Source organism: Anomaloglossus baeobatrachus, chromosome 1, assembly GCF_048569485.1.
Source record: "Anomaloglossus baeobatrachus isolate aAnoBae1 chromosome 1, aAnoBae1.hap1, whole genome shotgun sequence".
Classification (NCBI taxonomy): Eukaryota; Metazoa; Chordata; class Amphibia; order Anura; family Aromobatidae; genus Anomaloglossus; species Anomaloglossus baeobatrachus.
Window position 1 is genome coordinate 951,926,258 of NC_134353.1, and position 22,103 is coordinate 951,948,360.

Sequence of the window (22,103 nt, forward strand, 5' to 3'; positions counted from 1 at the left end):
GGAGAGAGAGCGACAGACCCCGCACTACACATGGGGGAGAGACAGACCCCGCACTACACATGGATGAGAGAGAGACCCCGCACTACACATGGGGGAGAGACAGACCCCGCACTACACATGGGGGAGAGACAGACCCCGCACTACACATGAGGGAGAGAGAGCGACAGACTCCACACTACACATGAGGGAGAGAGCGACAGACCCTGCACTACACATGAGGGATAGAGAGCGACAGACCCCGCACTACACATGAGGGAGAGAGAGCGACAGACCCCGCACTACACATGAGGGAGAGAGAGCGACAGACCCCGCACTACACATGGGGAAGAGAGAGCGACAGACCCCGCACTACACATGGGGGAGAGAGAGACCCCGCACTACACATGGGGGAGAGACAGACCCCGCACTACACATGGGGAGAGACAGACCCCGCACTACACATGGGGGAGAGAGCGACAGACCCCGCACTACACATGGGGAAGAGAGAGCGACAGACCCCGCACTACACATGGGGGAGAGAGAGACCCCGCACTACACATGGGGGAGAGACAGACCCCGCACTACACATGAGGGAGAGAGCAACAGACCCCGCACTACACATGGGGGAGAGAGAGCGACAGACCCCGCACTACACATGAGGGAGAGAAAGCGACAGACCCCGCACTACACATGAGGGAGAGAAAGCGACAGACCCCGCACTACACATGAGGGAGAGAGAGCGACAGACCCCGCACTACACATGAGGGAGAGAGCAACAGACCCCGCACTACACATGAGGGAGAGAGCGACAGACCCCGCACTACACATGAGGGAGAGAGCGACAGACCCCGCACTACACATGAGGGAAAGAGAGAGCGACAGACCCCGCACTACACATGAGGAGAGAGAGCGACAGACCCCGCACTACACATGAGGAGAGAGAGAGCGACAGACCCCGCACTACACATGAGGAGAGAGAGCGACAGACCCCGCACTACACATGGGGGAGAGACAGACCCCGCACTACACATGAGGGAGAGACAGACCCCGCACTACACATGAGGGAGAGAGAGCGACAGACCCCTCACTACACATGAGGGAGAGAGAGAGCGACAGACCCCGCACTACACATGAGGTAGAGAGAGAGCGACAGACCCCGCACTACACATGGGGGAGAGAGCGACAGACCCCGCACTACACATGAGGGAGAGAGAGCGACAGACCCCGCACTACACATGAGGGAGAGAGAGCGACAGACCCCGCACTACACATGAGGGAGAGAGAGCGACAGACCCCGCACTACACATGGGGGAGAGAGAGAGCGACTGGCCCCGCACTACACATGGGGGAGAGAGCGACAGACCCCGCACTACACATGAGAGAGAGAGCGACAGACCCCGCACTACACATGAGGGAGAGAGAGAGCGACAGACCCCGCACTACACATGAGGGAGAGAGAGAGCGACAGACCCCGCACTACACATGAGGGAGAGAGCGACAGACCCCACACTACACATGAGGGAGAGAGAGCGACAGACCCCGCACTACACATGAGGGAGAGAGAGAGCGACAGACCCCGCACTACACATGGGGGAGAGAGAGCGACAGACCCCGCACTACACATGAGGAGAGAGAGCGACAGACCCCGCACTACACATGGGGGAGAGACAGACCCCGCACTACACATGAGGGAGAGACAGACCCCGCACTACACATGAGGGAGAGAGAGCGACAGACCCCTCACTACACATGAGGGAGAGAGAGAGCGACAGACCCTGCACTACACATGAGGTAGAGAGAGAGCGACAGACCCCGCACTACACATGGGGGAGAGAGCGACAGACCCCGCACTACACATGAGGGAGAGAGAGCGACAGACCCCGCACTACACATGAGGGAGAGAGAGCGACAGACCCCGCACTACACATGGGGGAGAGAGAGCGACAGACCCCGCACTACACATGAGGGAGAGAGAGCGACAGACCCCGCACTGCACATGGGGGAGAGAGAGAGCGACTGGCCCCGCACTACACATGGGGGAGAGAGAGAGCGACAGACCCCGCACTACACATGAGAGAGAGAGCGACAGACCCCGCACTACACATGAGGGAGAGAGAGAGCGACAGACCCCGCACTACACATGAGGGAGAGAGAGCGACAGACCCCGCACTACACATGAGGGAGAGAGAGCGACAGACCCCGCACTACACATGAGGGAGAGAGAGAGCGACAGACCCCGCACTACACATGAGGAGAGAGAGCGACAGACCCCGCACTACACATGAGGAGAGAGAGAGCGACAGACCCCGCACTACACATGAGGAGAGAGAGCGACAGACCCCGCACTACACATGGAGGAGAGAGAGCGACAGACCCCGCACTATACATGAGGGAGAGAGAGCGACAGACCCCGCACTACACATGAGGAGAGAGAGAGCTACAGACCCCGCACTACACATGAGGGAGAGAGAGAGAGCGACAGACCCCGCACTACACATGGGGGAGAGAGAGCGACAGACCCCGCACTACACATGAGGGAGAGAGAGCGACAGACCCCGCACTACACATGGGGGAGAGAGAGAGCGACTGGCCCCGCACTACACATGGGGGAGAGAGAGAGCGACAGACCCCGCACTACACATGAGAGAGAGAGAGCGACAGACCCCGCACTACACATGAGGGAGAGAGAGAGCGACAGACCCCGCACTACACATGAGGGAGAGAGAGAGCGACAGACCCCGCACTACACATGAGGGAGAGAGAGAGTGACAGGTCCCGCACTACACATGAGGAGAGAGAGAGCGACAGACCCCGCACTACACATGAGGGAGAGAGAGCGACAGACCCCGCACTACACATGAGGGAGAGAGAGAGCGACAGACCCCGCACTACACATGAGGAGAGAGAGCGACAGACCCCGCACTACACATGAGGAGAGAGAGAGCGACAGACCCCGCACTACACATGAGGAGAGAGAGCGACAGACCCCGCACTACACATGGGGGAGAGACAGACCCCGCACTACACATGAGGGAGAGACAGACCCCGCACTACACATGAGGGAGAGAGAGCGACAGACCCCTCACTACACATGAGGGAGAGAGAGAGCGACAGACCCCGCACTACACATGAGGTAGAGAGAGAGCGACAGACCCCGCACTACACATGGGGGAGAGAGCGACAGACCCCGCACTACACATGAGGGAGAGAGAGCGACAGACCCCGCACTACACATGAGGGAGAGAGAGCGACAGACCCCGCACTACACATGGGGGAGAGAGAGCGACAGACCCCGCACTACACATGAGGGAGAGAGAGCGACAGACCCCGCACTACACATGGGGGAGAGAGAGAGCGACTGGCCCCGCACTACACATGGGGGAGAGAGAGAGCGACAGACCCCGCACTACACATGAGAGAGAGAGCGACAGACCCCGCACTACACATGAGGGAGAGAGAGAGCGACAGACCCCGCACTACGCATGAGGGAGAGAGAGAGCGACAGACCCCGCACTACACATGAGGGAGAGAGAGCGACAGACCCCGCACTACACATGAGGGAGAGAGAGCGACAGACCCCGCACTACACATGAGGGAGAGAGAGAGTGACAGACCCCGCACTACACATGAGGAGAGAGAGCGACAGACCCCGCACTACACATGAGGAGAGAGAGAGCGACAGACCCCGCACTACACATGAGGAGAGAGAGCGACAGACCCCGCACTACACATGGAGGAGAGAGAGCGACAGACCCCGCACTATACATGAGGGAGAGAGAGCGACAGACCCCGCACTACACATGAGGAGAGAGAGAGCGACAGACCCCGCACTACACATGAGGGAGAGAGAGCGACAGACCCCGCACTACACATGAGGGAGAGAGAGAGCGACAGACCCCGCAGTACACATGAGGAGAGAGAGCGACAGACCCCGCACTACACATGAGGAGAGAGAGAGCGACAGACCCCGCACTACACATGGGGGAGAGAGAGCGACAGACCCCGCACTACACATGAGGGAGAGAGAGCGACAGACCCCGCACTACACATGAGGAGAGAGAGCGACAGACCCCGCACTACACATGGAGGAGAGAGAGCGACAGACCCCGCACTATACATGAGGGAGAGAGAGCGACAGACCCCGCACTACACATGAGGAGAGAGAGAGCGACAGACCCCGCACTACACATGAGGGAGAGAGAGCGACAGACCCCGCACTACACATGAGGGAGAGAGAGAGCGACAGACCCCGCAGTACACATGAGGAGAGAGAGCGACAGACCCCGCACTACACATGAGGAGAGAGAGAGCGACAGACCCCGCACTACACATGGGGGAGAGAGAGCGACAGACCCCGCACTACACATGGGGGAGAGAGAGCGACAGACCCCGCACTACACATGAGGGAGAGAGAGCGACAGACCCCGCACTACACATGGGGGAGAGAGAGCGACAGACCCCGCACTACACATGGGGGAGAGAGAGCGACAGACCCCGCACTACACATGAGGGAGAGAGAGAGCGACAGACCCCGCAGTACACATGAGGAGAGAGAGCGACAGACCCCGCACTACACATGAGGAGAGAGAGAGCGACAGACCCCGCACTACACATGGGGGAGAGAGAGCGACAGACCCCGCACTACACATGAGGAGAGAGAGCGACAGACCCCGCACTACACATGGGGGAGAGACAGACCCCGCACTACACATGAGGGAGAGACAGACCCCGCACTACACATGAGGGAGAGAGCGACAGACCCCGCACTACACATGGGGGAGAGAGAGCGACAGACCCCGCACTACACATGAGGTAGAGAGAGAGCGACAGACCCCGCACTACACATGGGGGAGAGAGCGACAGACCCCGCACTACACATGAGGGAGAGAGAGCGACAGACCCCGCACTACACATGGGGGAGAGAGAGCGACAGACCCTGCACTACACATGAGGGAGAGAGAGCGACAGACCCCGCACTACACATGGGGGAGAGAGAGAGCGACTGGCCCCGCACTACACATGGGGGAGAGAGAGAGCGACAGACCCCGCACTACACATGAGAGAGAGAGCGACAGACCCCGCACTACACATGAGGGAGAGAGAGAGCGACAGACCCCGCACTACACATGAGGGAGAGAGAGCGACAGACCCCGCACTACACATGAGGGAGAGAGAGCGACAGACCCCGCACTACACATGAGGGAGAGAGAGAGCGACAGACCCCGCACTACACATGAGGAGAGAGAGCAACAGACCCCGCACTACACATGAGGAGAGAGAGAGCGACAGACCCCGCACTACACATGGAGGAGAGAGAGCGACAGACCCCGCACTATACATGAGGGAGAGAGAGCGACAGACCCCGCACTACACATGAGGAGAGAGAGAGCGACAGACCCCGCACTACACATGAGAGAGAGAGAGCGACAGACCCCGCACTACACATGAGGGAGAGAGAGCGACACACGGTTTGAGAAACTCCTCTAAAAACTGGACAATTTTAGGACCAAGAATAAAGTGTTGCAGTCGCCCGATCTGCTGCACAGTCTCCTCCCCAGATCGGATTCAGTTGGCGCCAACAGAAAAAAAAGGGAAGACGACATCTACACTTTATCTTCTCAAATCATTTCTCCTTATTATCTTCAGTTATTTTTTGTGTTTTTAGTTGATTTTCTCAACATCATCTCAACCGTTTTACAATAAAGGTTCTTCTGTTGTTTTATTTTGATTATTCCTGATTGACCCATAAAAGATGAATAAGGACAAAGACCAAATTACGGAGAAGATATTAAACCTGAGTCTGGAGATAATCTTCCATCTTACAGGAGAGGTGAGAGGTTCTGATATTATCACATTACATCATTATCTATGGGGATAACAGAGGATATGACCGGGGAGGTGAGAGGTTCTGATGTCATCACATTACATCATTATCTATGGGGATAACAGAGGATATGACCGGGGAGGTGAGAGGCTGTGACGTCACCACATGACATCATTATCTATGGGAATAACAGAGGATATGACCGGGGAGGTGAGAGGTTCTGATGTTATCACATTACATCATTATCTATGGGAAGAACAGAGGATATGACCGGGGAGGTGAGAGGCTGTGACGTCACCACATTACATCATTATCTATGGGAATAACAGAGGATGTGATCGGGGAGGTGAGAGGTTCTGATGTCATCACATTACATCATTATCTATGGGGATAACAGAGGATATGACCCTGGAGGTGAGAGATCCTGATGTCATCACATTACATCATTATCTATGGGAATAACAGAGGATATGACCGGGGAGGTGATGGACTCTGGAAATGTCTATAGTGATATTATTAATGTCTCCACACTCAGGATTACACAGTAGTGAAGACCTCTAGTGATCGCTGTCAGGCCCCTGTGTGTGAAGGATGGGGTGGAACCCTGAGCCCAATCCCGGGGCCTCCAACTCACCCCCGGGTACATGAGGACATCAATGACCAGAAGATCCTAGAACTCACCAACAAGATGATTGAGCTGCTGACTGGAGAGGTGACACTGCTGGGAATGCTGGGACATTATACAGGACGGCACTGGAGGATTCTAGGTGATGACGGTATCATTGTGTTGTCAGGTTCCTATAAGGTGTCAGGACGTCAGCGTCTATTTCTCCATGGAGGAGTGGGAGTATCTAGAAGGACACAAGGAGCGGTACAAGGAGGTGATGATGGAGGAGCCCCAGCCCCGCACATCACCAGGTAATAGACAGGACTGAATACACCCGGCCTATAATTATCTGTATGTAATAATGATGTCCGTCCTGTCTGTGTCTCCTGCAGGTCTCTCCAGTACGAGGACGACCCCAGAGAGATGTCCCGCTCCTCCTCCTCCTCCACAGGATCCTCAGGTAGATGGAGATCTCCCCTATGAGGTGTAGACGGCTGTGTCCTCCTTGTGGTCAGTCTTGTTTTCTCCTCCAGTATTAGATGTTTTATACTTGTGTAATGAGAGCGGTGGAGACGGCAGGATCACAGCTGACCACAGACCTCACATGTCCGGATCTTATCTCCATTATTCCTGGGGACTTTTACAATATTTTTTTTGTTTTGCAGGTTTTGGATCCGGATAAAGATCTGAACAATATTAATTCTCCAGAGAGAAATGTGAGGGGCGATCAGCGGAGTAACGAGGAGATTCCTACAGATCACCGCCCCGGTGAGTACAGACCACCCAATAACACACACAAGTCACACATTCCTATTTTCCGCTTTTTGCTGTGTCATTTTCTCCAGCGGTATATTAACCCTTCATGTATAATACACATGAAATGTGACTGAATCTGTGATCCCGGTGCAGGGGATAACACGGGATGTGCAGTTATGTTATAGAGGAGAAATACAGCTGGACATGAATTCTGCCGATGTGAGCGAGGACGAGCTCCAGCTCCTTCCTATTATCCGATATCAGGGCTGATGAGGGGTTTCTCCAGTTTAGGGACTAAAGGCCCCATCACACACTGCGAGATCGCTAGCGAGCGTACCCGCCCCCGTCGTTTGTGCGTCACGGGCAAATCGCTGCCCGTGGTACACAATATCGTTAGGAGCCGTCACACGGGCTTAACTGCCTAGCGACATCGCTGTGGCCGGCAAAGCGCCTCCTTTCTAAGGGGGTGGTTTGTGCGGCGTCACTTAGCGCCCAACCAATAGAAGCAGAGGGGCAGAGATGAGCGGCCGTGACTTCCCGCCCACCTCCTTCCTTCCTCATTGCCGGCAGGCACATGTAAGCTGTACTTCGTCGTTCCCGAGGTGTCACACATAGCAATGTGTGCTGCCTCGGGAACGACAAACAACCTGCGACCTCAACAATCAACGTTTTTTTTTTAAAATGAACGACGTGTCAACAATGGCTGATTTGGTGAGTATTTTCCATCGTTAACGGTTGCTCGTTGGTGTCACACGCAACGATGTCGCTAACGATTCCGGATGTGCGTCACGGAATCCGTGACCCCAGCGATATATCGTTAGATACGTCGTTGCGTGTGACGGGGCCTTTAGAATCAATTATCTCCTATTACACTCATGTCAGTGTGTGACTGATACAGAACATGGAGACATAAACCCAAATAACCGGAGCGGATGGAGATTACTGCTCTGAGGGTCGGTAATGCTGCTCACCAGGGAGGAGGAGGAGACAGAGATGGCAGAGCGTTATTATCACATAACAAATATGGTTACATGAAAGACGAGCGTCACCTCTTATATATAACCCATTGTGTGCGGATAGGATGTCCGAGGTCCGACAATTTAATCCTGATATCGGTGGGGGGAATTCTTGAGAGATTCTTCCTGATGAAATGACGTCAGTGAATGTGCCGGATACAAGTCTAATAATAGGAGAAAGGATAAAGTGTTTCTAGAGTCTGATCTGATTTTCTTCTAGGAGAGAAAATGTTCAAGTTTTTTTTCTTTTTAATCACAAGATGCTGAAATGTAACAAATCTCTCCTCGGTTGCTCATTTGTGTTGCTGACTCTTCCATATTAGGCTAGTTTCCAGTGGCGTAACTAGAGGTTGATGGGCCCTGGTGCAAAATTTGGACCGGAGCCCACCTCCACATACACCGACACTCAGGGTAGGGATAATGATACTGACAGTCGGGGTACAGGATCATGACGCTGACACTTGGCTTTTACCCACAGCATCCAAGTTTCCCATGATCTGAAATCCCTCGGCACCCAGCTTTCCCATGCTCTGCCATACATCTTTCCCTCAGCACCCAGCTTTCCCATATCAGAGCATAGGAAAGCTGGGTGCTGCGGGAAAGAGCCTTTTTCCCTCAGCACAAAACTTTCCCATCTCATGCTTTTATCTTTGTCCCCCCTAGTATACAGTTCTCCATATACTATAATGGCCCCCACATAGCCTTCCATATAGTATAAAGGGTCCCACATAACCCTTCATATATTAGAATGCACCCCATAGTCCTCCATGTATTATAATGCATTTCCGATAGTCCTCCATATATTATAATTCACTCCATAGTCCTCCATGTTTTATAATGCACCCCCATAGTCCATGTATAAGGTAGCCTACATAGTCCTCCATATATTATAATGTAGCCCCCATAGTCCTATATGTATTATAATGCAATCCCATAAAACTTCATATTGTATTATGCAGCCCCATAAATCATCATATTGTATTATGCAGCCCCATACTCCTCCATATATAATGCACCCATATATTCCATGTATAATGCACCCATATATTCCATGTATAAGGTGTCCTTCATCTTGTATTATCCAGCCCCATACTCCTCCATGTATAATGTACCCCTAGTCCATGTATAAGGTGTCCAGCATATTTATTATGCAGTCCCATAGACCTCCATGTATCATGCAACCAGCCCCCCAGGCCTCCATGTATCATGCAGCGAGCCCCCCCAGGGCCTCCATGTGTCATGCAGCCAGCCCCCCCCCCCCAGGGCCTCCATGTGTCATGCAGCCAGCCACCCCAGGACCTCCATGTGTCATGCAGCCAGCCCCCACAGGGCCTCCATGTGTCATGCAGCCAGCCCCCCCAGAGCCTCCATGTGTCATGCAGCCAGCCCCCCCAGGGCCTCCATTTGTCATGCAGCCAGCCACCCCAGGGCCTCCATTTGTCATGCAGCCAGCCACCCCAGGGCCTCCATGTGTCATGCAGCCAGACCCCTGCAGGCCTCCATGTGTCATGCAGCCAGCCCCTCCAGGCCTCCATGTGTCATGCAACCAGCCCCCCCAGGGCCTCCATTTGTGATGCAGCCAACCCCCCCCAGGGCCTCCATGTGTCATGCACCAAGGCCCCTCCTGGCCTCCATGTGTCATGCAGCCAGCAAAATAAAAAAACAGTACCTCTTTTCTCCTTCCGACCCCAGCGACCGTGGTAGCTACGCCACTGCCCCATATGTCACACACCCTGCTCCCTATACAGCCTACACCTGCACCCCCCATATCACACACTACACCTTCATATGTCACACACCCTGCTCCCCATACAGCCTGCACTCTCCATATCACACACACTACACCTCCATATGTTACACGCCCTGCTCCCCATACAGCCTGCACCCCCCATATCACACACACACACACTACACCCCCATATCTCACACACCCTGCTCCACATATCTCACCCTGCCTGTACCCCAACTTACCCCTCTCTGAAACACTCTGCCCCCACTCACATCGTTCTGTCACAGTCTGCAGCCCTCATATGCCACTCACCCGCAGCCCCCCTCCCCCTCATGTCCCCTCTTTTCTCATTACCAGTCATGTGTCCAAAACTCCTTCAGTAGTCAGTATCTTCTGATGCTTTTTGCCCGGGAAACCTGTGTGTCCTCCCACACAGTCACATGGGCATGATATCATCGCAGGTCCTGCAGGATGGATTCCGTCTGCTATGCAGGATCGCTTCTGCTCTGCCGCACGTCAGAAACGCCTGGGGGGCCTCTCTAGGTCAGGAGCCCCTCTGCCCCCTGCTGACACCGGGTCCCCCCTGACTCACAGACCGGCCCCCTGGCGGTCGCATTGTCGGCCACTGAGCAGTGCATCTCCTCTCTGAGAGGAGCCGGCTCTGCAGAGCGGCTGCCGGGCCCCTATAACTCTGCGGGCCCGGTCGCAGTGGCAACCTCTGCGACCGCGGTCGTTACGCCCCTGCTAGTTTCACACTTGCGTTGTGTGACGGATGCGATGTAAATAGTGTTATAATAAAGGCAACAGATTCCTGTGAAATAACGTGTTTTGCGTTCTTTTAGTTTTCTTTAGCCGAGAGAGAGAGCGATCCTCCATCATCACCGCACATACACCGTTCTACCACCCCCACCATCACCGCACACACCGACACTACCGCCCCCATCATAACAGCAGACACGCAGGCACTACCGCCCCCATCATCACCGCACACACGCAAACACTACCGCCCCCATCATCACCGCACACACCGGCACTACTGCCCCCATCATCACCGCACACACGCAGGCACTACCGCCCCCATCATCACTGCACACACCGGCACTAACGCCCCCATCATCACTGCACACACCGGCACTACTGCCCCCATCATCACAGCACACACGAAGGCGCTACCGCCCCCATCATCACCGCACACACGAAAACACTACCGCCCCCATCATCACCGCACACACGCAGGCACTACCGCCGCCATCATCACCGCACACACACAGGCACTACCGCCCCCATCATCACCGCACACACACAGGCACTACCGCCCCCATCATCACCGCACACATGCAGGCACTACCGCACCCATCATCACCGCACACACGCAGGCACTACCGCACCCATCATCACCGCACACACACAGGCACTACCGCCCCCATCATCACCGCACACATGCAGGCACTACCGCACCCATCATCACCGCACACACGCAGGCACTACCGCACCCATCATCACCGCACACACGCAGGCACTACTGCCCCCATCATCACAGCACATACAACGGCACTACCGCACCCATCATCACTGCACACACTGCCACAACCGCACCCCTCATGACCGCACACACGCAAGCACTACCGCACCCCTCATCACCGCACACACGCAGGCACTACCGCACCCCTCATCACCGCACACACGCAGGCACTACCGCACCCATCATCACCACACACACGCAAACACTACCGCCCCCATCATCACCGCACACACACAGGCACTACCGCCCCCATCATCACCGCACACACCGGCACTACTGCCCCCATCATCACCACACAAACGCAGGCACTACCACCCCCATCATCACCGCACACACTGGCACTACCGCCCCCATCATCACCGCACACACGCAGGCACTACTGCCCCCATCATCACAGCACACACGCAGGCGCTACCACCCCCATCATCACCGCACACACGCAAACACTACCGCCCCCATCATCACAGCACATACAACGGCACTACCGCCCCCATCATCACCGCACACACACAGGCACTACCGCCCCCATCATCACCGCACACACACAGGCACTACCGCCCCCATCATCACCGCACACACACAGGCACTACCGCACCCATCATCACCGCACACACGCAGGCACTACCACCCCCATCATCACAGCACATACAACGGCACTACCGCACCCATCATCACCGCACACACTGACACAACCGCACCCCTCATGACCGCACATACGCAAGCACTACTGCACCCCTCATCACCGCACACACGCAGGTACTACCGCACCCCTCATCACCGCACACACGCAGGCACTACCGCACCCATCATCACCGCACATACACCGGCACTACCGCCCCCATCATCACCGCACATACACCAGCACTACCGCCCCCATCATCACCGCACACACACAGGCACTACCGCCCCCATCATCACCGCACACACGCAGGCACTACCGCCCCCATCATCACCGCACACACGCAGGCACTACCGCCCCCATCATCACAGCACATACAATGGCACTACCGCACCCATCATCACCGCATACACTGGCACTACCGCACCCCTCATCACCGCACACACGCAGGCACTACCGCACCCCTCAACACCGCACGCATGCAGGCACTACTGCACCCATAATCACCGCACATATACCGGCACTACCTCCCCCATCATCACTGCACATACACCGGCACTACCGCACCCATCATCACCGCATACACCGGCACTACCGCACACACCGGCACTACCGTCCCCATCATCACCGCACACACACAGGCACTACCGCCCCCATCATCACCGCACACACACAGGCACTACCGCACCCATCATCACCGCACACACGCAGGCACTACCACCCCCATCATCACAGCACACATCGGCCCTACCTGAGTGACGTCGCTGCCGACAGCGCGATTCACTTCAGTTGCTCTGTGGAGCTGACAGTGAGCAGCGGTGTTCTACGGCCGCTCCTGTCAGCTTCATGTAGCAGAGCTGAAAGCGTCATGGGACCTCATGTTGATTACGCCGGACCTGGAGGGGTATTTGAGGATTAATAAAGTGGTGAAAGAGGGTGGTTTTTTTGTCTTTTATTTCAAATAAAGGATTTTTGGGGTGTATGTGTTTATTTACTTTCACTACAGATTAATCATGGGGGCTGTCTCATAGACGCCTGCCATGATTAACCTAGGACTTAGTGGCAGCTTTGGGCTGTTATTAACTCCTTATCATCCCGATTGCCACTGCACCAGGGCAATTCGGGATGAGCCGGGTAGAGTCCCGAGACTGTCGCATCTAATGGATGCGGCAATTCCGGGTGGCTGCTGGCTGATATTTTTAGACTGGTGGGCTCCCCATAACGTGGGGCTCCCCCATCCTGAGAATACCAGCCTTCAGCTGTGTGGCTTTATCTTGGCTAGTATCAAAATTTGGGGGACTGCACGCCATTTTTTTTTAATTATTAATGTACTGCACAATATAGACCCGCCCACCAGCAGCTGTGATTGGTTGCAGTGAGACAGCTGTCACTTAGCGTGGGGGCGTGTCTGACTGCAACCAATCATAAGCAGTGAATACGAGATGGAATAATGACCGGCCGGCATTTTCAAAAGCAGACGCCGCCAGCACAGTGTGACAGCTGTGCAGCGCCGCGCCGGTGATCGGTGAGTAAGAGAGAGGGGGAGAGACAGAGAGAAAGAGAGAGACCGACATCTACAGAGAGAGACTAACAAGACAAAACAATCACTGATCTCGGGGAGACCAGCCAGAGAAAACACTGCCGGCAGCCAGCGAGGGCGCCCAAGACAGTGAAATCCTAGGTACATTGCCCCCTGGGAAATATGCAAATCAAATAAGTCCGTGGAGCCTCTGTTAGGAGTCTCAACACAGAAACCAGCCAGATATCCTTCCGGGAAGGACCCAGCCAAGGGGTGGCTCTTTTTAGGAGACCACCATAACCACCATATTAAGTGGCCCTTTTAGTCAATATCCAACTTTTTGACAAGTTTAAAGATATGACAAGGGAAATACCAAGGCCAGGTATTCATCCACAGACAGCTGTTTCGGGGTATTGCCCCCCATCAGTGTGGAGTAGGATTCTGGCCAGGTGGGAGCAATGCCTAGTAGACCAACAAGACAAAACAATCACTGATCTCGGGGAGACCAGCCAGAGAAAACACTGCCGGCAGCCAGCGAGGGCGCCCAAGACAGTGAAATCCTAGGTACATTGCCCCCTGGGAAATATGCAAATCAAAAAAGTCTGTGGAGCCTTTGTTAGGGCCGTTTCACATTTGCGCTATTTTAACGGATTCGGGTTCCGTCATAAACACAGTACAGTTCATTTATTTACAGTGGAAGCGCAACATCATGTGGACACAAGCGGGTACTGCATGACACACACACACGTCATAGTAACGCGCTTCAAATGTAAATAAATGAACTGTACTACATTAGTGACGGATTCCGTTTGCGTCAAAACAACGCAAGTGTGAAACTAGCCTTAGGAGTCTCAAAACAGAAACCAGCCAGATATCCCTCCGGGAAGGACCCAGCCAAGGGGTGGCTCTTTTTAGGAGACCACCATAACCACCATATTAAGTGGCCCTTTTAGTCAATATCCAACTTTTTGACAAGTTTAAAGATATGACAAGGGAAATACCAAGGCCAGGTATCCATCCACAGACAGCTGTTTCGGGGTATTGCCCCTCATCAGTGTGGAGTAGGATTCTGGCCAGGTGGAAGCAATGCCTAGTAGACCAACAAGACAAAACAATCACTGATCTCGGGGAGACCAGCCAGAGAAAACACTGCCGGCAGCCAGCGAGGGCGCCCAAGACAGTGAAATCCTAGGTACATTGCCCCCTGGGAAATATGCAAATCAAAAAAGTCTGTGGAGCCTTTGTTAGGGCCGTTTCACATTTGCGCTATTTTAACGGATTCGTGATTGTTTTGTCTTGTTGGTCTACTAGGCATTGCTCCCACCTGGCCAGAATCCTACTCCACACTGATGAGGGGCAATACCCCGAAACAGCTGTCTGTGGATGGATACCTGGCCTTGGTATTTCCCTTGTCATGTCTTTAAACTTGTCAAAAAGTTGGATATTGACTAAAAGGGCCACTTAATATGGTGGTTATGGTGGTCTCCTAAAAAGAGCCACCCCTTGGCTGGGTCCTTCCCAGAGGGCTATCTGGATGGTTTCTGTGTTGAGACTCCTAACAGAGGCTCCACGGACTTTTTTGATTTTCATATTTCCCAGGGGGCAATGTACCTAGGATTTCACTGTCTTGGGCGCCCTCGCTGGCTGCCGGCAGTGTTTTCTCTGGCTGGTCTCCCCGAGATCAGTGATTGTTTTGTCTTGTTGGTCTACTAGGCATTGCTCCCACCTGGCCAGAATCCTACTCCACACTGATGAGGGGCAACACCCCGAAACAGCTGTCTGTGGATGGATACCTGGCCTTGGTATTTCCCTTGTCATATCTTTAAACTTGTCAAAAAGTTGGATATTGACTAAAAGGGCCACTTAATATGGTGGTTATGGTGGTCTCCTAAAAAGAGCCACCCCTTGGCTGGGTCCTTCCCGGAGGGATATCTGGCTGGTTTCTGTGTTGAGACTCCTAACAGAGGCTCCACAGACTTTTTTGATTTGCAGAGAGAAACTGACAGAGAGAGATAGGGATCGAGAGAGAGAGACCGACAGAGAGAGAGACCGACCGACAGAGAGAGAAAGACTGACAGAGAGAGAGAGACCTACAGACAGACAGACAGACAGAGAGAGAGACCAAGAGTGCTTTTAAACGATTTAGAACGTTCTGCTGGACATGCTGAGTATGCTCAGTAGAACGTGACGGAATCCTGCACTGGAAATTGTCGCAAAAACGAAATGGCGACGGAATCCAGCACCATAGGCATTCATTATGCCTCTTAATGGATCCCAACGGAATCCTGCAGAGTGCGATTTTTACAGCAACAAAAAACGTTACATGATGCGTTCCTTCCGCCCGACGATCACTGAAGGTCGCCGACATAACATCTGATGTGCCGCGTGGCAGATGCAACGCAAGACCATCCGTTGCAATCCGCCCTTAATAGAAGCCTATGAGGAATAAACGGATTCCTGCAACGGTTACCATAATTCTTCAAGGCGGTGGATTGCAACATATGCCGCACAATGCAAGTGTGAAACTAACCTTATAGAGGATTTATGGATGGAAAGAGGCTGCAGAGCGGTATTCTGTAAGAATTGATTGCCCCAGCAGTGGCTCGTTTCCTCTTTTTGCAGCCCCTTTCCTTCCATAATCCGCTCTCTACCTTGGGTTGTGGGAGTTGGAGGTTGGTGCATTAGCTTCTGGAGGATTTTCCTGGCCTATTTCCAGTGTTGTACCTGCTAGCACAACTTGTTGTGGTGAGCGCTATAGATAATATTTTGGTTGCTGTGCTCAGACAGTTCACACATGGAGTGCTGTTCTCTGTCCGTTTCGTTTTATAGAGTATTTAGACACTCGAGTTTATGGCCTCAGAAAGTATAATTCCTTTTATATCCCTTTGATAAGGAAGCCATAGACACTGTGCTTGTGGTGCCAGGTATGACAGTCAGGATGTAATCAATATTATTAACTAATTTTCTATGTCATTTCTTTTTGGTATTGTGGTAGAGTTGTTTTGGTAATTACTAATAAGACCATCACTATCTGGACAGCTTAACGATACTGCAGTCAGGGGCCTGAGTTTACCAGTGAAAACCAAGTTTTAAGGTTATAGTGTATAAAATTTACAAATCTGTTTTATTGTTTTGACTTAAGATTTTGGCATAATAAAGAATACATCTGAAGAGCAAGTCAGTATTCCAGAAAAACCCTCAGTCCTTCACACCCAAGATCCCTCATCTGATGTTTCTAAACAATCTACTGATTCAACGCAGAATGTTCAGCAAAATAAAAGCCACACAAGGGGTGATCAACAACTAAGAACTCACACGGGGGAGAAGCCGTATTCATGGTCAGACTGTGGGAAAGGTTTTAATATAAAGCATATAAAAACTCACATGGGAGTGACGACATTTTCTTGTTCAGAATGTAGGAAATGTTTCATTCGGAAATCACACCTTGATGATCATATAAAAACTCACACGGGGGAGAAGCCATTTTCATGTTCAGAATGTGGGAAAGGTTTTATTCAGAAATCAAGGCTTAATGACCATATAAAAACTCACATGGGGGAGAAGCCATTTTCTTGTTCAGAATGTGGGAAAGGTTTTATTCGGAAAAAAAAACTTGATGACCATATAAAAAATCACACTGGGGAAAAGCCATTTTCTTGTTCAGAATGTGGGAAATGTTTCATTTGTAAATCACAGCTTGATGGGCATATAAGAACTCATACAGGGGAGAAGCCATTTTCTTGTTCAGAATGTGGGAAAGGTTTTACTCGGAAACCAAACCTTGATGACCATATAAAAACTCACACTGGAGAAAAGCCATTTTCTTGTTCAGAATGTGGTAAATGTTTTAGTTGGAAATCACAGCTTTATGTGCATATAAAAACACACATGGGGGAGAAGCTATTTTCATGTTCAGCATGTGGAAAAGGTTTTATTCGGAAATCATGGCTTGATGTGCATATAAAAGGTCACTCGGGGGAGAAGCCATTTTCTTGTTCAGGATGTGGGAAAGGTTTTAGATGCAAATCACACCTTGATAAGCATATAAAAATTCACACAGGAGAGAAGCCATTTTCATGTTCAGAATGTAGGAAATGTTTCATTTGTCAGTCAAAGCTTGATCTGCATATAAAAACTCACACAGGGGAGAAGCCATTTTCATGTTCAGAATGTGGGAAATATTTTAGTTGCAAATCACAGCTTAATATGCATATAAAATCTCACACAGGAGAGAAGCCATTTTCATGTTCAGAATGTGGGAAATGTTTTAGTTGCAAATCACAACTTAATATGCATATAAAAGTTCACAAGGGGGAGAAGCCATTTTCTTGTTCAGAATGTGGTAAAGGTTTTATTCGTAAACCACACCTTGATGACCATATAAAAACTCACACAGGGGAGAAGCCATTTTCTTGCTCAGAATGTGGGAAAGCATTTAGTAGGAAACCAAACCTTGATGACCATATAAAAACTCACACAGGGGAAAAGCCATTTTCTTGTTCAGAATGTGGGAAATGTTTCATTTGTAAATCACAGCTTGATGTGCATATAAGAACTCACACAGGGGAGAAGCCATTTTCTTGCTCAGAATGTGGGAAAGCATTTAGTAGGAAACCAAGCCTTGATAACCATATAAAAACTCACACAGGGGAGAAGCCATTTTCTTGTTTAGAATGTGGGAAAGGTTTCATTTGTAAATCACAACTTGATGTGCATATAAGAACTCACACAGGGGAGAAGCCATTTTCTTGTTCAGAATGTGGGAAAGCTTTTAGTAAGAAACGAAACCTTGATGACCATATAAAAACTCACACTGGGGAAAAGCCATTTTCTTGTTCAGAATGTGGGAAATGTTTCATTTGTAAATCACAGCTTGATGTGCATATAAGAACGCACACAGGGGAGAAGCCATTTTCTTGTTCAGAATGTGGGAAAGATTTTACTTGTAAATCACAGCTTGATAGCCATATAAAAACTCACACGGGGGAAAAGCCATTTTCATGTTCAGAATGTGGGAAAGATTTTACTTCTAAATCACAGCTTGATGACCATATAAAAACTCACACGGGAGAAAAGCCATTTTCATGTTCAGATTGTGGGAAATGTTTTATTTGGAAATCACAGCTTCATGGGCATATAAAAACTCACAAAGGGGAGAAGCCATTTTCATGTTCAGATTGTGGGAAATGTTTTATTTGGAAATCACAGCTTGATCGGCATATAAAAACTCACACGGGGGAGAAGCCATTTTCATGTTCAGATTGTGGGAAAGGTTTTATTTGGAAATCACAGCTTGATATGCATTTAAAAACTCACACGGGGGAGTCGCCATTTTCATGTTCAGAATGTGGGAAAGGTTTTATTTGGAAATCACAGCTTGATATGCATATAAAAACTCACACAGGGGAGAAGCCATTTTCATGTTCAGATTGTGGGAAAGGTTTTATTTGGAAATCACAGCGTGATATGCATATAAAAACTCACACAGGGGAGAAGCCATTTTCATGTTCAGAATGTGGGAAAGGTTTTATTCGGAACTCACAGCTTGTTATACATATAAGAACTCACACAGGGGAGAAGCCATTTTCTTGTTCACAGTGTGGGAAATGCTTTGTTAACAAATCCACTTCTGTTAGACACATGAAAAGTCACACAAGGTAGAAGATATTTTTATGTTTAGAATGTGGGAAATATTCTAGCAGTAAATCAACTGTGGCTGAACAGATAAGAATTCACACAGGGGAAAAGCCGTATTCATGTTTAGAATTTGAGAAATGGTTTACCCAGAAATCAAATCTTGTCAGACATCAAAGAATTCACAGAGGGGAGAAGCCATTTTTATGTTCTGTATGTGGGGAGTGTACTCACCAAAAGTTACATCTAATTGTACATCAAAAACTCACACAGAAGAAACATGAGTATAACATAAATCTTGGTAGACATCACAAAACATTCAAACAAGGAAGCAGACATTTTTTCAATTGTTTCTGTCAAATCCCCAAAAAAACAACATCTGCAAGGAGTCTTTAAGTTCTGCCTGCATTTTCTCTGGTTTTCTCCCACACTCCAAAGACTGATTGGGAATGTAGATTGTGAGTCCCAATGAGGACAGTGGTGATAATGTCTGTAAAGCTGCGGAATTAATGATGCTATAAGGCCATGTGCGCACTAGAAAGTGCCTTTTTCTTAAGAAAAAACGGACCCTCTGAAAGAATCCCACACCTGCGTTACAAAACCGCACCAAAACCATTATCTTTGGCCAAAACCACAAGTACCTGCAGAAATTAAGTGACATGCTCATTAATTCCACAGCAGAAAATCCGCAAGTAAATCTCCAAGTATATAAAAAAAACCCGTGTGCGCACAGCATTTTTTAAAACCCATAGGTTTTGCTAGGGAATTGACTGCAGCAATGTTAGACACATTTTCTGCAGCAAATCCGCGGTAAATCCACAGCGTGCACACATGGCCTTAAAGTAAGTAAAATAAATAAATTGAGTTATAAGCCTGAAGAAGGCCAATTCATAGCAAAATGCATTGCATTGTATTTTATTAATTTTAATAAAATATTATTGAAATCTAGTATATTGATCCTTCTTATCCCACTACTACATTGCCATTGGAGATGGAAAGCGGAGCATTTCCTGTGTGTGGATCCCCACTGGTGGATTTTCTTGCAGCACATTGGAGAAGCTGCGCTCGATTTCCTGCAATAGGTTTTTAATTCATATGTATATACTACTGCTAAGTAGTAGTGAGTGAACCTGTGGATGTTCGGGTTCGCCGAACTTGGACGGACCAGAAAAGAAATCAGGTTCTGCTGGTGAACTTGACCCCTAAGGCCGGCTTCACACTTGCGATTAACTCGCACGAGTGCAATGTGAGAAATTCTCGCATTGCACTCAGACCCATGTTAATCAATGAGGCAGCTCCCATCTGCTATTTTTTTTCTCAGTCCAAATCAGACTGAGAAAAAAATCGCAGCATGCTGCGTTTTGGTGAGTTAATCGCTCGTGTCTCCCCAATGAAACTCTATGGGAGCGGGTAAATAAATGGATGGCACACAGACAGCACACACACCACCCTAGTGACATGCGTTTTTCTAAATACATTTATTGCATGTTTCAGAAAATACTGGAAATGAGTGAGGTCTGTCATTGTCAGTCAATCTCTATCTCTGTCAGTCGGTATCTACCTCTCGGTCTCTATTCTCTTTCTGTCGGTCGGTCTGTCTCTCTCTCTGTCTCTATCTCTCTCTCTGTCCATGTCGGTCTCTCCCTCCCACCCCCTCTCTCCTACTCACCGATCCACGATCACCGGAGCGGCACTGCACGGCGTTCACACTATGGCGGCTTCTCCTCTTTTGAAAAAGCCGGCCGCTCATTATTCCATCACGTATTCCCTGCTTTCCCCGTCCACCGGTGCCTATGATTGGTTGCAGTCAGACACACCCCCACGATGAGTGACAGCTGTCTCTCTGCAACCAATCACAGCTGCCAGTGGGCAGGTCTACATCGTGCAGTAAAATAAATAAATAATTAAAATAAATCGGCGTGCGGTCCTCCCCAATTTTTATACCAGCCAGGGTAAAGCCATACGGCTGGAGGCTGGTATTGTCAGGATGGGGAGCCCCACATTATGGGGAGCCCCCCAACCTAACAATATCAGCCAGCAGCCGCCCGGAATTGCCGCATCCATTAGATGAGACAGTCCCGGGACTGTACCCGGCTCATCCCGAATTGCCCTGGTGCGGTGGCAATCGAGGTAATAAGGAGTTAATGGCAGCAGCCCATAGCTGCCACTAAAAACCACTTTACACGCTGCAATATCGGTACCGATATCGCTATCGTCGGTACCCGGCCCCCGTCGGTTGTGCGACACGGGCAAATCGCTGCCCGTGGCGCACAACATCGCCCAGACCTGTCACACTACTTACCTGCCTAGCGACGTCGCTGTGACTGGCGAACCGCCTCCTTTCTAAGGGGGGGGGTCCGTGCGGCGTCACAGCGACGTCACTAAGCGGCCGCCCAATAGAAGCGGAGGAGCGGAGATGAGTGGGCGGAACATCCCGCCCACCTCCTTCCTTCCTCATTGCGGGCGGGAGGCAGGTAAGGTGAGGTTCCTCATTCCTGCGGTGTCACACGTAGCGATGCAGTACTGCACTGCACTACACTGCAGCAGCAACGATAATCGAGATTAGGGGGGCATGTCACCGATGAGCGATTTTGAACGTTTTTGCGACAATTCAAAATCGCTCATAGGTGTCACACACAATGACATCGCTAATGCGGCCGGATGTGCCTCACAAATTCCGTGACCCCAACGACATCGCATTAGCGATGTCGTAGCGTGTAAAGCGGCCTTAAGTCTTAGGTTAATCATGGCAGGCGTCTCCCCGAGATATCTGCCATGATTAACCTGTAAGTTAAAGGAAATAAATACAAACACCCAAAAATCCTTTATTTGAAATAAATGACCAAAAAGAACAACCTCATTCACCACTTTATTAAAGTCCCCAAATACCCTTCCAGG

The 22,103-nt window shown here is 50.9% G+C and overlaps 1 protein-coding gene across 5 annotated transcripts in view; it reads left to right on the top strand.

Moving 5' to 3' along the window:
- The window catches only part of LOC142256961 (uncharacterized), a 404,836-nt gene extending 384,424 nt beyond the window's left edge, over nt 1–20,412 (top strand). For 4 of the 5 annotated variants that reach the window (XM_075328989.1, XM_075329005.1, XM_075329012.1 and 1 more), the window contains 6 exons: nt 5,732–5,809; nt 6,339–6,515; nt 6,598–6,721; nt 6,803–6,870; nt 7,076–7,178; nt 16,714–20,412. In XM_075328989.1, the coding sequence (XP_075185104.1) occupies nt 5,732–5,809; nt 6,339–6,515; nt 6,598–6,721; nt 6,803–6,870; nt 7,076–7,178; nt 16,714–19,232 (3,069 nt within the window). In that variant the 3' untranslated portion in view covers nt 19,233–20,412. The remainder of the gene's footprint in view (nt 1–5,731; nt 5,810–6,338; nt 6,516–6,597; nt 6,722–6,802; nt 6,871–7,075; nt 7,179–16,713) is intronic. The other variant, XM_075329021.1, reaches the window with a different exon arrangement.
- Nucleotides 20,413–22,103: the final 1,691 nt, after the last annotated feature.